Here is a 15,796-nt window from a genome sequence, read left to right as displayed (position 1 = left end):
CCCCAAGCGCACACACGTCCCCATGGCAGGGTCATACCGCCGGACTTCAGTTGTCTGGCTCTCTCTCGTTCCTGGGCGGTCGACTTCGGCAAAAGTGGAGTAAGGCCTCGGGACTTGGTAGGTCTCATGTAGCCTTTCAGTGGCTCGGCCACTCTGCTTTTATCTTCCTTGTTGCCTTCTCCTGGTGCCTTCCGCTCAGACTTTTCAGTCATTTTGTCAGGGGCCTCTGCGATCTTATCCTTGGGTTCTGGGAGTTCAGGATCCTTGGGAGGAGGCACTACCAACTTATCTACCGCCGGCGATGGAGTAGCTGCAGCCCTGCCATCTAACAAATCTGACTCAAATTCTGGTGTGGCCACGGAAATATGTCCGGATTCAGTGATTTCAGAAGCCAGGCTAACTTCTTCCACTTTCTTTTTTTCACTTGTTGGAGGCAAAAGGGCTCTATCTACCTCCTTATTCAAACTGTCTGGGTCCTTGGAATCTCGACTGTCAGCATTTTGGTCCTCAGAGAAACTGGGCTTTTGTGCTTTGTCTCCCAGTAAGTCAGGAATCGGAACTGGAGCAGAACCTTCCTCAGACTCTTTCTTTTTGTTAACTGGGTGTGTTGGAAAATTATTCCTATCTGCACATGCTTCTAGGACTCTGCCCTCACCTTGTACGCTCTGGTCTTCTACTGGCATTCCAGAAAGGTGTCTCTCTGCAACCTCTGTGATTTTTTCTATCAAATGCTGAGATGCAGCCCTGGGCACTGACTCAGAGCCTCCCTTCCCAGATCCTCCATTTATCCCTGCTTCAGTCCTCAGGGGACCAGCAAGCTCACCTTTATTCTTCAGAGTGTTACCTCCCTGGCTGTTAACGGTGTCTACAGCTGCTGTGAGAGTGAGGGCAACCTCTCCTCCTGTGCTTGCAGAAGGTGTGACAGCAGAGGGGGCCTTGGGTCTTTCCTGAGCTGGGACTCCATCTCTGCTGCAATTATCTACCACTAATAATTTGGACAACTGGGCTGGAGTTGTCTCTTGCCCACTTTCTGCCAAGGGCTTTGGAACAGATTCACCCTCCTTTACTACTTGAGAAGCAGAAGCGGGCGGTCCTTCACGGGCTGCTGACTCCAGAGCCTCTGGAGGGGCTGACTTATTCATCAACCCTGGGAGCATTCTGGGGCAGGTAAATGTGATATTTCTATTTTCGTCCACATAGCCCATTCCTTCAGTTCTGTGGTCCCCAGTGGTTTCCATGGGAACGTGTATTTTTGATGCATCTATCGTATTCTCCAGAAGATGCTTCTCTGGAAAACTATTTTTAACCTTTTTACTTTTTCCATCATTGCTCCTTTCATTTGGTTTGTCAGCCACTGCAGCATGTCCCTTGGCTGCATCTGTCTTATTCTCTGCAGACAGTACTGCAGGGACAAATCCTGCCCCCTGGATTTGGTCTTGGCAGCTCACATCTGTCACCTTGGTAGCTGGTTCAGTAACAGCAGCGTCCTTGACTATGTCTGTCTTGTTCCCACCAAGAGCCCCAAGCTCAAAAGAATTAACCTCATCATTCCTCCCCTTCCGTTCACCTACTTCCACTGTGGGAAGAGCTGATGGACAGGAGGACAAGGGATCATGATTTAAGGGGGAAGAGAGTCCTAAGTCCTTGTTTGGATGAGGAGTACTCCCAGCATCTCTATCCTTCCCTACAGAAGGTGGGTTGGGGGTTTCTTCCTTGTTCTCCATTCTAGCAGGCTGTGTGGAATAATTATTTTTGAACTTTTTGTTTTTGCCCTCACTACCCCTTTTTTTAGGCTTTTCAGAAATCCATGGAGCTGCCTCACTACCCATCCAAGGACACGCTCCTTCCTTGCTCTGGTTACTGACACCCCTATCTACAGCTGAGGCCCCCCTTTCTGTTCTAGAGCCAGAAGTCTGAGTCGTGCCTGACTCACTTCCCAAAGGAACCAGCATGTGCGAGGCGCTGGGCCCCCTCGTATCACCCATCTCCATAGCCTCCGTGAGACTCACTGGGGTCCCTGGTTGCTTTGAAGAACCCAGCTCCTCACTCTTCTCCCCAGCAGGCGTTCTTACGGTTTTAGGGGCCACCTCACTTGGCCCGAGAACAGCTGGGCCATCCTTCCAGCTGTCTGTAAGAAATGGGGGCTCAGATCTTGCTCTTCCCTTCCCAGAATTGGTTCTCACTTTCCCAGTAACTGCCCTTGCCTTCCTGTTTCTGCCATCCCCTCCTGTTCTCTGAGATGGCGGATTCTCCAGCCCAGGCCTCAACACCTCATCCTGCGACTGCTTGGAAGCCAAAATGCTTGTCTCCTGACCTGGCTTGGGAGGAGCTTCCTTTGTTAGTTCTTTAATCTCTTCAGTTCCTTTAACCTCTTTAGTTCCTTCAGTTCCTGCCTGCCTGCCTTTCTGCAATTTAGTCACTTTGCTTTCATCATTCGCTTCTGTTGGACTAATTCCTAATGAGGTACCTGTTGGCAAAGTGGGGACCGGATAAGGCAGTTCTTTTGCGGCTATGGGTTTTGAAACCCCACCCATGGCCTCTTGGTACAAGACAGGAGAGCAACCCTCTTTGGGCCTGATCTCCAAAGGAATTTCTATTTTGTGTGCAGATACTTCTGTCTGGGGTCCTTTCAGAACAGACGAGCCCATTGTCCGGTTTTCATCCATGGGACTCTTTAGGTGGGGTGCAGGCTCTGGTTTGCCTTCACCTGGCTGTAGCCATTTCTGGTCCTGGCCCAGTGGTATTGCCTTGTTACCACCGACTTTCCCGTGTATTCCCGTCTTGGGCTGAGAACTTCCTGCAGTTTTCAGGGATTCTTCCAAAGGACACAAAGGCACGCTGAGACTTTCTGAGACAAAGTTTTCTGCTATCAGTTTGGTGGCTCTGGACTCCACTTCACATTCCTTTTTTAAGTTTTCTCTGGATGCCAGTCCATATTCCGTGCCCACAGGGGTAGGCAGGCTGGGGAGAACCCCTGATTTCTGTGGGTCTGCTACAAAGGGATGACCTTTACGGTCATCTGCACTGTCATCATCCCAAGGTCCCCCAGTCCGGGGCTGAGAATATCTTTTTTGCTTTGGTTTCTTCTTTTTTTTCTTCATCATCATTGGTGGGCTCTCTATATCCCAGGCCTCCCTGCCAAGATCTCGCTTGGGTTCAAGGAAGTCAAGATGAGTAGTTTTCCTTTGGTTCCCAGGCTCACCATAGGTAGACGGACCAGAGACCCAACCCAATTCAGACAAAGAGCAGGGGCCCAGCCCAGTATCGAGAGTCTTCTGTGGAGAAGAGCCTCCCAGCAGCTCAGGAGGGACCCTGGCAGGCCTGGGCCGAGTGGACCTGCGGTCACTAGGTCTGTACACTTGTTTGCCTTGTGTGGGAGGGGTACCTGTAATACATGAAGTCGGCCAAAATTCAAAAAACAAAACAAAACAAAACAAACTCCTTGTTATTGTTTCTTTAAGAAAAAAAAAAAAAAGTCCATTTACTGACTCAGTTAAGTCTGTTTTCACCAACCCACACACTAATTCATTTAGGAAAATAGTTTTTTCCAAAATATTTCTCATCCTTAACTTGAATTAGCAAATTAACAAAGATCATCATCTCAGGTAAAGAAAAAAATTCAAACAGAGTTCTTCTAACTTTCTATAATAAGTAATACCTATCAATCTCATCTTATACTTATTTGTCATTATTTTTAATAGGTATGTAATTCCCAATTTTGCAACAAGATGATGATAAACTCCTATCTCTTTTTGGTGACATTTGTTAATTAACTGAATGCAATATATAGGATTTTGGACAAAATTTATAATTCTAAGAGTCTGTCACCAATATTATACTAATTACTTGTCAGGCTAACCAGATCAATTCTGGGAAACAGACCAGGAGGCCAGACTTATGCTACTGGGGGGCGGGAGGGAAGGAAGAAGAAAAGAAAAAAAGATACTGAATTAGTATTTTGGCCAAAGAAAAACCCTCATCATTCCAGAATCAAAGCCTCCTACTTTGAAAAGACAAATGTGTTAGATTTTAATGTTCTGTTCCTAAATGTACTTCCCGAAAGACAGAAAAATATACATAATGCCCAGTAGGATAATGAATTAGAACAATTAGGATAACCACCCTTAGAAAAGTTTCAGGAAACCAACTGCACCAACCTCCTGTCTCCAAGTCAATGCAGCACAGATTCAAGATCCTGGGAAAAGTCCCACTAAGACCAGGTCTAGGACAGCTCTTATCACGTCTGACCCAATGAAATGACTTCAGAGAACATTAGAACACTTACATAGTACCGTGTGTTACTGTTTTTACTCTCCAGTGTCCTGCAAACCCTACTCTTGATTTAACATCTCAGGTCAGTTACTGCTTCTCTCAAAAAAGTGCTAGGCTTTAGTACCCCACAACATTTAATTTGGCAATTAACCAGTAGCTATCTAGTGCCATCTTTTATACTATTTACTGAATTATTACATAAATCTTTGGTTTCAGAGTTTATGCCTGGCAACTTCCCTTGCTATCCAGGCTATGGGACAACCAAGACAAGGGCAAGGACCAGACTTAAATATCTATGTGCCTTAGCATGGTGAACTTTGTACACAATAAGGACTTGATAAATCTTTGATATGTTGTGTCACTAAAACGATGTTTAAAAAGACTAAACTTTATTTAGCTCCTACCTGGGGCTAGGCAGTATGTAAGCACGAGAGAATCTCAGTGCCAGAAGTCAGGGTCCTTGCCCTCAAGTTCACATTCTAATCAGTCACAGAAAAGCAAGCAGAGAATCATTAAGTTGATAAGCTCTGGGTTTACATCAAAAACATGTCATCTTAAAGTTCACTGAATGACTGAACTCCGAGTTAGAAAGCAACTTGGAGCGGTGCCTCTCCAAGCTCAGTGTATTATCAATTATCCGGGGAACCTGTTAAAATGTGTATGAAGGTTTGAGGTAGAATCCAGGACGATGCCTTTCTAACAGGCCTCCAAGCAATGCAGATGCTGCTGAGCCAGGAAACACACTGTATCTAACAAGAGTTTACTAGCAAAGGTTTACAATATATTTGAACAATACATTCCTCTTATAGCTGAATAAACAGAGCTACTGGGAAGTTAAGTAACCTGCCCAAGACCACAAAGCATAGAACAGTGAACAGTGGAAGTGGGTTAAAATTTAGATGTCTTGAGCTGATGTAGCGCTAACGTAAAGAGCTGACTCTCTGCCTAAACAAGACAAAATCTGCCTAAGAAAGAGAATGGACCCCATGAGCAATACTAATTACCACCACAAAACCAGGGACTAGGTCCACCCCCACCCCCACCCCCACCACCCCATTGCTCCTAGTGCAAGTGGTTTCAAAGAGTCCGCTGTGCTTCCCTCACTTACCCGAGGTCTCGGAAGGAAGTTCAGAAGGTTGACTACTGAATGGTTTCTTTTGCTCTTGTTTCTCTAACACAGAATCGTCATCTGCTGGCAAGGTGGACTTTTGCCCCACAGCTGTGACTGGTTCTAAACGCAACAGTAAAAACCACACAGGTTTTAGAGCAGTGCTATTGCAGCTCTTTTTCCACCTTTCAGAAGCTGGAGGCAGGAACAGTTTTGGAGGAATGAGGGACATTCCTCCAAGGGCAGCAGCAGAGAAATAGAGTGGCAGCTGGAAGGTGAAGTTGGGAAACTTTGTTTTGTTTTAAAAGGGAAAAATAGTATTTGTATGTTGGTGAGAATGATTCGAAGGACGGGGGAAAAACTGGTGAGTGGCAAGAAAGGAAAAAATGGCCAGGGCATCCTTAAGTAAAGAAGCAGGAGTGGGATCTAGGAACAAAATGGGAGATTGGCCTTAATTAGGAGCATGGACGGTTCACTTCCAGTAGCAGGAGTGAGGCAGAGACTAGGGATACAGCAGACAAGTAGGCAGGTGAGGTGGCCAAAGTCTGTGAACGATCCCTTTTACTGCTGGAATTATCATAAGGAAAACATATCAGCAGAGAAGTAAGGAGGAAGATGCTGGAAACTGGAGGATGAGGAAGGTGAGAAAGATGGTCTAGAAGAGCTGCAAGGTGTGTAGACTTGCAAAGTACAGTGTCGTTGTCTTTATTTTATCTGGTAAGACGTTTGTCCCCCACCTTCCTGCAGAATACACACTGGGAGACCGAAATACTGAGTAAACATAAATCCATACCTGGAGACACGATCAAGGTAGATGCAGCTGACTGCCCCTCGTTCTTGAGAGATTTTAACTGGGACTCCTCTGCTTCTTCCCATGTCCCTGCAGCATGCACATCCTTAACTGGAGTCGGTGCCACCTCTGTTTCTGAGAGCAATGTAGCAACCTGGGCTGGACTCACACTGTTGGCCAGAGTCACCTCTGTCCCAAGGGGTGGAGCCACTCTCGAAGCCAGGGCTAACTCTGTTTCTGGAGGCAGAGGCACATCCTTGACCGGGGTCACTTCTGTTTCTGGGGGTACAGCCACATTCTTATCCAGGGCCATCTCTGTTTCTGTAGGTGAAAGCACATCCTTGCCCAGGGCCAACTCTGGTTCTGGGGATGGAGCCACATCCTTCACTGGTGCCTTTTCTGCAGCTGGGTGTGGAGCCATATCCTTGGACGGGGCCACCTCTGTTTCTGGGGGCAGTGCCACATCCTCGGTCAAGATCACCTTGGCTTCTAGAGGCAGCACCATGTCCCCAGTCAGGGCCACCTCTGTGTCTGGGGATAAGGCCACCTCCTTGGCTGGGGACATTTCTGTAGATGATACAACATCCTTAGCCAGTGCCACTTCTATTTCTGAGAGAGATACCACACCCTTGGCTGGGGCCATCTCTCTGTCTGTAGGTGGTACCATGCCCTCATCTGGGGACACATCCATTTTTATAGGGCTTACAGGTGGGGCCCTCTCTGTTTCTTTGAATGGTAATACATCCTTGGCTGGGGCTACCTCTGTTTCTGTGGGCAGTACCATGTCCTTGGCTAAAGATACATCAGTTTCTGCAGACAATACAGCACCCTTAACTGGGGCTTCTTCTGCTTCTCTGGGTAGTATCATGTCCTTGACTATATCTGATTTGATAGATGATTCCACGTCCTCAGCCACTGTCACATCTGATTTGGTGGATGGTTCCAGGTCTTTAGCCAATGCCACCTCTGTTTCTGTGGCTGGTGCCATGTCCTTGGCTGGAGACGTCTCTGTTTCTCTAGATGGGGCCATGTCAGCAGCCTTCAGTCCCATCATGATTTCCAATGCTTCTGCTGGTGCCCTCTCTTCTGCTGATGTCACTTCTACCTCTTTGGCTAGCTCTATGGGAAATAAATAGGAAACTTAGGACCCCATCATGATGCACTCATAGCTCTGCATTCAAAACTTAACTTTCGGAGAGCACAGGACTATCTAGATTTTGTGACCATAAAACCCTAAACATAAATTAAAAAGCTATCTAATTAATGTACTTGTGCCTACTCTTTGGTAGTCCCAGTACTGAGAAAAACAGGGTATTGAAGAGTAAAGAGTGGAGGAAGAAAGGAGAAGGAAAGAAAAAAAGCACAGGTTTAAAAACAGCAACAACACAGGCACAAAATTATTTTAAGAACAGGAACCTGCGGGACATCCAGAAAAAAACCTCTGAGTCCTAAGTCTGCACTGAATTGAAGAGGGATTTTCTCTGCCCATGAATTCCAAGTGTTGTTATTTCAACCACACCTTCATTCCCTCAGATGTGGAATCAATAATTAAAGGAATACAAGTATTTGTGATAGTTCTGGAATTTTATCTGTAATGCTCTACACGGCTAAAAATTAAGTCTGATGATTTGGATTGACTAAGATACTGGAACCAGTAAGTGATAAAGAGGGGTTCTAGTAACTTACCTGCTGTGGGCTGCAGAGGTTGTGGTACGGCCTCTGGCAAAATGAAGGATTCCGAGTATGGAGAGTTTGGGGCTTCCACAGGCCACCCCTGAGGTACGACAGCTGCAGGAGTAAAGGTGTCACAGGGAAAGAGACCTGATATTAAAACACAAACAAACAGATTCTTGAAACTGCTTCAGTAATAGGGAGGAAAAAATTATTTGACATTTACAATCAGCTTTATACATCTGCCTTCAGCTCAGGTCATGATCCCAGGATTCCGGGATTGATCCCATGATCCCAGGCTCCCTGCCGCTCCCCCTGCTCATGTGCACATGTTCTCTCTCTCTCTTTCTCTAATAAATAAAATCTTTAAAAAAAATAAGCTTTACATATTGCCATAATGACACAGATCTAAGGACCAATGAAAACCAAGGCAAGAAAGTTTTAAAGTAGAAACTGTTGCCATTCTTCAGGTTTGGGCGAACTGTTAAGTGGCCGTCGTTGTGCTCTTAGTCAGCATTGACTGGCTTCACCTTCTACAGTGTATTGTGAAGAGTCCTAATACCAAAGACTGAATGCCAGCCCAATAAATATTACAACTGATACAACATAACATAGAGTAAGGAACTAAGTCTTGATCTCCTCGTCTGTAAAATGAGATCAGTGTCTCCCTCTGCAACATTACAACAGTTTCGTGAAAATGCTTTATAAATTATTAAGAACTAGACAAATGTTAAAGGATTATTATTATGCTGTACTCTGTCAGACATAATAGGGGATTTAATGTCACATGGTCCCTGCCATCAAGAGTATTACAATTTAGCTAGAGAGGCATGTATCAAATACTGTATAGCATGGACTAAGTACTCCAAGAGGACTAGAATAGTCACAGAAGCCTTCAGAGGAGAAGCAAGAGCAGGAAGAGAGGAGAGAGTAGTCAATTTCAAGGATGGAGAACACTGCGCAAAGAAAGATATAAAAATGCCAATAGAACAAGAATGTTTCTGCGAATGTGAAATTAGCTGGAGTCAAGCAGATGTTGCATACCAGAGAGGGAAAATAGGATGAGGACAAACAATGGAAAAAGGATCTGGAAAGCCAGAGAAATTTAGACTTGAAGAGCAAAAAAATAAAGTGTTGTTAAGATCTTAATTGAAAATGAGATGATGAGTACAGAACAGGGACCTGGTGACCAACACAGCAGGTGTATTTGGAATGAATTTAAAAGGGGGAGGCCTAGGTATGAAGTGACAGAGGCTTTATACGGGGGAAGGCAGAGAGAGCATAAAAGAAGAGAAGATGCTGTAAAGAAGTCAATGGGACTAAACGACTCACTAGCTAGTGAGCTGAAAAACATGAGGAGACGACAATGCTCAATGTTTCTCTTTGGATGGCAGATCTCTAGGGGGAAGGCTGTTAAATGGGTTCAGAAGCATAAATGCAACATATGATTAGCCATGATCTTTACAGATACAAAAGTATAAGCACTGTGAAGTGGAACTTATTGATAGGTACTGAAGGAAACCTGAATGTCACCCTCAAAACATGCCTCTTTGACATAAAAAATTATTTTGAACTGAAGGCAATTAGGGAGCAGTAAACCCAGAAAAAGCTCCTCACATTCTGCTTAAAGGTAGGATATAAATTCTCCTCTTCCTGGAGACAGACTCTTACGAGCCCAGAGAGGGCACCGGAGGAAATCTGCAAACAAACCTTACTCCATTAGTGCCCTCCCAAGCATTTTCTTCCCACAGGCTGCCAGTCATGGAAGCCTAAAACTGCTTTCCTTTGTCATTTCTTTACACCTCTACTGCTCTTTGTTGAAGATGCTATATAAACCAAAACTCCAAGCTACCGCTTTGAGTCACTTTTCACCCATACAATAGATGCTGCAGATGTTAACAAACGGTCTGTCTCCTGTTAATCTGTCTTTTTTTGGAGGCCCAGCTGAAAACCTAAGATGGGAAGAAGTAAAGTTTCACCTCCCCCACAGTATCCTGGTCACATTCATGTTAAAAGTTACACAAAACCAGAAATAATGATACTACTAATCGAGAACTAAGATCTGTTTAATATTTACTAAGTACCATGGGGCACCTGGGTGGTTCAGTCCTTAAGCCTCTGCCTTCAGCTTGGGTCATGATCTCAGGGTCCTGGGATCGAGCCTTGCATCAAGCTCCTTGCTTGGCCAGGAGCCTGCTTCTCCCTCTCCTACCCCCCTGCTTCTCTCATTGTCTCTCTCTGTCAAATAAATAAATAAAATCTTTAAAAAAAAAAAATCCTTTACTAAGTACCAGATGCTATGAGAAGTGCTTTTACAAAGTTATTTAATTCTCACCACATCTTTAAGGTAGGAACTAGTGCTGGACCCATATTATAGATAAATCAAAGTTTAGAGTGGATATAACATGCCCAAGGTAATGAGCTAGTAAATATGGAGACAGAATCTGGCCCTATCATATAGTATTCAAGATCCCACGCGAGGAGGTGAGTAGACCCTGAGCACCCCAACTGCTGAACTCTCTCCGGAGACCAATCTAGATAGAGCCTTGTTACAGGTAAAGCCAAAAAACAGGACTTTGCCTAGTAGTTAACTTCAAAGGTAATGGGTAAAAGGCCATATTAATTGTTGGGAGTTAAGCAATAAATCCAGTTGATGACATCATACCATAACTGTCTTGCGGGGGATCATTTCGTTCTACAAATCCTGAAGTATTGGTTGTTCCACTGGGGAGAAAGAGAAAATCCTCCAGGCCATCATCATGGTGCATCTTAAAGGGATCTGGAAAAAAGAAATTCAGAACTCATTCTCAGTGACTGCAACTGATATTCTAGACTGGGAAATTTGTGATAGCACTGGTTTTATTCTAGGTACTAGGAAGGGGGACAAGAGTATGTTTATTCCCTGCCCATAACAGAAAACATGCCAGTCCTATAATGGAGTCCTCAACAGAGAAAAAAAAAAGAATTCTGCTTCTAAGAAGGCCTTCTCAAAATTAGCACTCATCTGAATTATTCTGCAGCCTTAAACAAACACTGATTGCTAGACCCTAAGAATCTGCATTTCTCAGTAGTTCCTTGATAGATAACTAGTGACTCATTCCCTTAAGATGCTTCATTTGTTAGAGGCAAATGCATAAAAACCTAGGCCCTGAGAGAATGTTCATTCCTGTGGCTTGAAGTAGCTGTATCACCCTCTTCTAGTAAGGGATGTCATGATCAAGGGAGACTGTGGCACTGGGAAGTATGAACAACTATAAGGCAAACTGAGAAACTGTTGGGGGTGGAAGAGGTCCCAGTGCTGCTTCTCTTGAACAGCAGGGGAGCTGGGCCATGAGAGAGATGAGAACCATTCATTCTCCCTGGTATCGCTTGGTCTGGGGAGGCTGCTGCTTGCTCTGCTTCTCACACTTCCACTGAAGCAAAACAGAATACCTAAAGCATCAAGGAGAGTAGCTGTTATATGGGTCTGCACACTAGAATCGGAGACTTGCCAACTTGCATGTAAAAATGAATGGTTTCTACCAAGTTCTCTCATTTACTTATTACTTTCTTTCTAGGTGCCTCTAATATTGCAGAGTTTGTGCACTCTAAAACTCAGAGATGCATAAGGTCAAGGCTGAATACATTTAGCAGAGGGATATTTTAGTTCAAGCCAAAGAAGATCTTCACCTGATAAATATTTAAGCTGAGAACTGAAGGACTGAGTGGTTATCAGTTCCCCTTAGTGATCTCATCTAATCTCATAGTTTAAAATTCTGTCTATAAGTTAGTAACACTCAAATTTGTACTTCCAGCCCTCTAGACCTCACTGTGGCACTGGGAATTTGATTTGACTTTCATATCAAATTGCCAATTCTTAATGTATAAAATAAAGCTGAAATGTAACATGTTTCCCAAACCACCTCTCATACAATCTTCCCATCTCTAATGGGATTCTGTTTTTTGGTCAAAAACATTGGAGTTGCCCTTGATTTATCTCTTTAATAAGCCATTCCCAATTCATAAGAAAATCCAGCTGATCTGACCTTTAAAATGTCCCCCAGAATCTATTTTCCATACCTCCACTGATTAAGGTGTTTTGCAAGGTTGTAGTCAAGGGACTGGCCAATGCTGTGATCATCAGAAGACTTGACAGGGGCTGGAGAACCTGCCTACACAATGGCTTCCTTACATGGCTATTGATGAGAGACCTCTGTTTCTCCCCTACATGGGCCTCCCCATAGCAGCTGGCTATCCCCAAACTGGGTAAACCAAGAATAACCAAGATGGAAGCCATCTTGGTTATAACCTAATCTTAGAAATGACATACCATTATTTCTGCCATCTATTCTACTGGTCACACAGACCAAGCCTGGTATGATATGGGAGGTTACTACATACAGGTATGAATATCAGGAGTTGGGGATCACTGGAACCATCTTGGGGGGTTGACTACAACACTTGGCTTTCAAGACATTATACTCTTCTGAGTATTCTCCAACCTCAGAACTGGCCATTCCTTTGACGTTATCCTTGCTGGTTCCTCTTCTTCCTGACTTAAGTTTAGTAATCTAAAACTACTCACAAAGAAAATCTCTGGCTAAGATGACTTTGTTGATGAATTCTACCAAACTTTTAAAGAAGAATTAAAACAATTCTTCATTAAGTCTTCCAGAAAAACCTGAAGCAGGGAGAACACTTCCAAAGTCATTCATTCTCTGGTTGGTATTATCCTAGAATGGTATTACCCTGGTATTACTCTGATACCAAAACTAGACAAAGACATCATAAGGAAACTACAGATCAGCATCTCTTCTAAATATGGATGCCAAAATCTTCAAAAAATGTTCTGAATGTGCCAGAAAATCACACAAATTATACACTATGACCAAATAGGATTTATCCCATGAACGCAAGATTGGTAACCAATGTAATACATACATATCAGCAGAATAAGAAATAAAACCACATGATCATTGCAACAGATGCAGAAAAAACACTTGACAAAACCCAATACCCTTTCACGATAAATCAAGTAGTTGACAAATCAGGAACAGGAGGCACTTTCCTTCATCTGACAAATGACATCTACTAAATACCCTCTACTGACGCCATACTTAACAGCCACAGACTGGATCCTTCCCCTCTACGAAAAGTAACAAAGAAGGATGTCTGCTCTTAACCACTTCCAATTAATCGTTGTACGGAAGGTACTAGCCAGGACAATTAGGCGAGAAAAAGAAATAAAAGGGATCACGACTGGAAATGAGGAACTAAAGCTACAACTGTAAACGACACATCTTACATGTGAAACTCCTAAGAAATATACTAAACAGCTACAAGAACTAATGAATTCAGCAAAGTTGGAAGATACAAGATCAATATATGAAAATCAACTGTGTATCTATAGCCTCCCAATGAACAACCTACAAATGAAATTAAGAAAACAATTCCATTCACAGCATGAAAAAGAATAAAACATTAGGAGTAAATTTTACAAATGGGAGCATAAAAATTTATACTCTGAAAATTACAAAAATATTGTTGAAAGAAATAAGATATAAATAAATGGAAAAACATTATATGTTTACGGATTGGAAGACTTAATATTGTAAAGATGGCAAAACTCCTCAATTTGATCTATAGATTCAATGCAGTTCCTATCAGAATCCTAGCTGACTTCTTTAGAGAAACTGAGAAGCAGATTCTAAAATTCATATGGAATCACAAAAGAACCAGCCAGAATAGCTAAAACAATCATTAAATAAATAAACAAAAAACAACCCACAAAGCAGGAACACTCATATTTCCTAACTGCAAAACTTACCACAAAGCTACAGTAATCATGACAGTATAGTACTGGCATTAGAACAGACATACAGATCCAATGGAAAATAATTAAGAGTTGATTAGAATAAAACAAACTATATATCTATGGTCAACAGATTTCAGCAAGAATGCCAAGACCATGAAATGGGGAAAGAATAATTTTCAAAAAAATGCACCTGGGACAACTGGATAACAACATGCAAAATAATGAATTTGAATCTCTCTACCTCTTAAACATATATAAAAATCAACTTACAATGGATCAAAGACCTCAATATAAGAGCTATAATTATAAGATTTTTAGAAGAAAACATAAGGATAGGACTCAGATGGGTAGCTCAGATGGTTAAGCATCTGCCTTTGACTCAGGTCATGATCCTGGGGTCCTGAGATCAAGTCCTGCATCAGGCTCCTTCCTCAGGGGCAGCCTGCTTCTCCCTCCCCCACCACTCTCCCTGCTTCTTCTCTCTAACATATAAATAAAATCTTAAAAAAAAAGAAGAAGAAGTAGAAGAAGAAAGAAAGAAAGAAAAAAACATGAGGATAAATGTTCATGACCTCAGATTTGGCAGTAGAGTCTAAGCTATGACACCAAAGCATGAAGCATGAGCAGCAAAAGAAAAACAAGATAAACTGGACTTCCTCATAATCAGAAACTTTTATGCATTAAAGGGCACTACCAAGAAAATTAGAAGACAATCCACAAAATGGGAGAAAATATTTGTAAATCATACATCTGATAAGGGTCCAGTATATAAAAACTCTTCCAGGACAACAAAAAAGACACACCAATTAAAACTGGGACAAAGGATCTGAACACACAGCTCTCTAAGGAAGATATACAAATAGCCAATAAACATGTGAAAAAAATGAAAAGATAATCAACATCATTAGCCAACAGGAAAATGAAAATGAAAATCATAACAAGATACTACTTCAATACCAACTAGGTTAGGTATAATTTTTCTAAAGGGAAAACAAGGATTTTCAAGGATGTGGAGGAATTACAAACCTAATCCACTACTGGTGGGACTATAAAATGGTAGAGTTGCTTTGGAAAATACTTGGGCAATTCCTCAAATGATTAAACACTGAGTTATCAAATGATAAGCAATACTCATCTAGGTATAAACGTAAGGGAAAAAAATCTGCACATGAAGGTTTAAAACAGCATTACTGACAACAGTAAAAAAAAAAAAAAAAAAAAAAAAACAACAAAAAACAACCCCCCCCACCACTCAAACAACCTATACATTTATCAACTGATGAACAGATAAAGAAGATGTAGTACATCCATACTGAGACTGAGTTCCTCTGAAAGAATGAAGTACTGATCTGTGCCACGAAACACATGATCCTTGAAAGCTTGCTGAGAGAAAAAGCCTGTCACAAAAGACCACATATGATTTCATTTACCTAAAATGTCCAGAATAGGTAAATTGAGAGAGACAGAAAGTAGATTAGTGCTTAGGGCTGGGGTGGATAAGGAGATAGGGAGTGGTATCTAAAGACTACCAGGTTTGTTTCTGAGGTAATAAAAATTGATTCTGGTGACTGGTGTATATATTCATGAATATACTAAAAATCCACTGAATTGTGCATTTCATTTTTTTTTTTTAAAGATTTTTATTTATTTATTTGAGAGAGAGTGAGAGAGAGCATGAGAGGCGAGAAGGTCAGAGGGAGAAGCAGACTCCCCATGGAGCTGGGAGCCTGATGTGGGACTCGATCCCGGGACTCCAGGACCGTGACCTGAGCCGAAGGCAGTTGCTTAACCAACTGAGCCACCCAGGCGCCCCTGCATTTCATTTTTTAAAAAGATTTTATTTATTTGAGAGAGAGAGAGAGAGCATGAGTGGGGGGGGAAGGAGCAGAGGGAGAGGGTGAAGTAGACTCCTGCTGAGCAGGGAGACCGACTCGGGGCTCCATCCCAGGACCCCAAGATCATGACCCTGAGTTGAAGGCAAATGTTTAACCGGTTGGTGGAGCCACCCAGGCGCCCCTGAATTGTACATTTTAGTGTGAACTGTATGTTGTGTGAATTATATCTCAATAAAGCTGTTTTAAAAAATCACCATATATCAAGAATAGCCAATAACTGGGAAATTATAGAATATCAAGTACTAGATTTTTTGGAACCAGCTATG

The 15,796-nt window shown here is 42.7% G+C and overlaps 1 protein-coding gene across 9 annotated transcripts in view; it reads right to left on the bottom strand.

Moving 5' to 3' along the window:
• The window catches only part of MAP4 (microtubule associated protein 4), a 195,288-nt gene that overhangs the window by 46,362 nt on the left and 133,130 nt on the right, over positions 1-15,796 (bottom strand). For 7 of the 9 annotated variants that reach the window (XM_044253679.1, XM_044253681.1, XM_044253675.1 and 4 more), the window contains exons 5-8: positions 10,507-10,620; positions 7,857-7,991; positions 6,174-7,289; positions 5,381-5,503 (exon numbers count right to left, since the gene is read on the bottom strand). In XM_044253679.1, the coding sequence (XP_044109614.1) occupies positions 5,381-5,503; positions 6,174-7,289; positions 7,857-7,991; positions 10,507-10,620 (1,488 nt within the window). Of the gene's footprint in view, positions 1-37; positions 3,386-5,279; positions 5,294-5,376; positions 5,504-6,173; positions 7,290-7,856; positions 7,992-10,506; positions 10,621-15,796 lie in introns of all 9 variants that reach the window. The other 2 variants (XM_044253680.1, XM_044253674.1) reach the window with 2 other exon arrangements.

This window comes from Neovison vison, chromosome 6, assembly GCF_020171115.1.
Source record: "Neovison vison isolate M4711 chromosome 6, ASM_NN_V1, whole genome shotgun sequence".
Classification (NCBI taxonomy): Eukaryota; Metazoa; Chordata; class Mammalia; order Carnivora; family Mustelidae; genus Neogale; species Neogale vison.
This window is presented reverse-complemented; position numbering and strand designations above follow the sequence as displayed.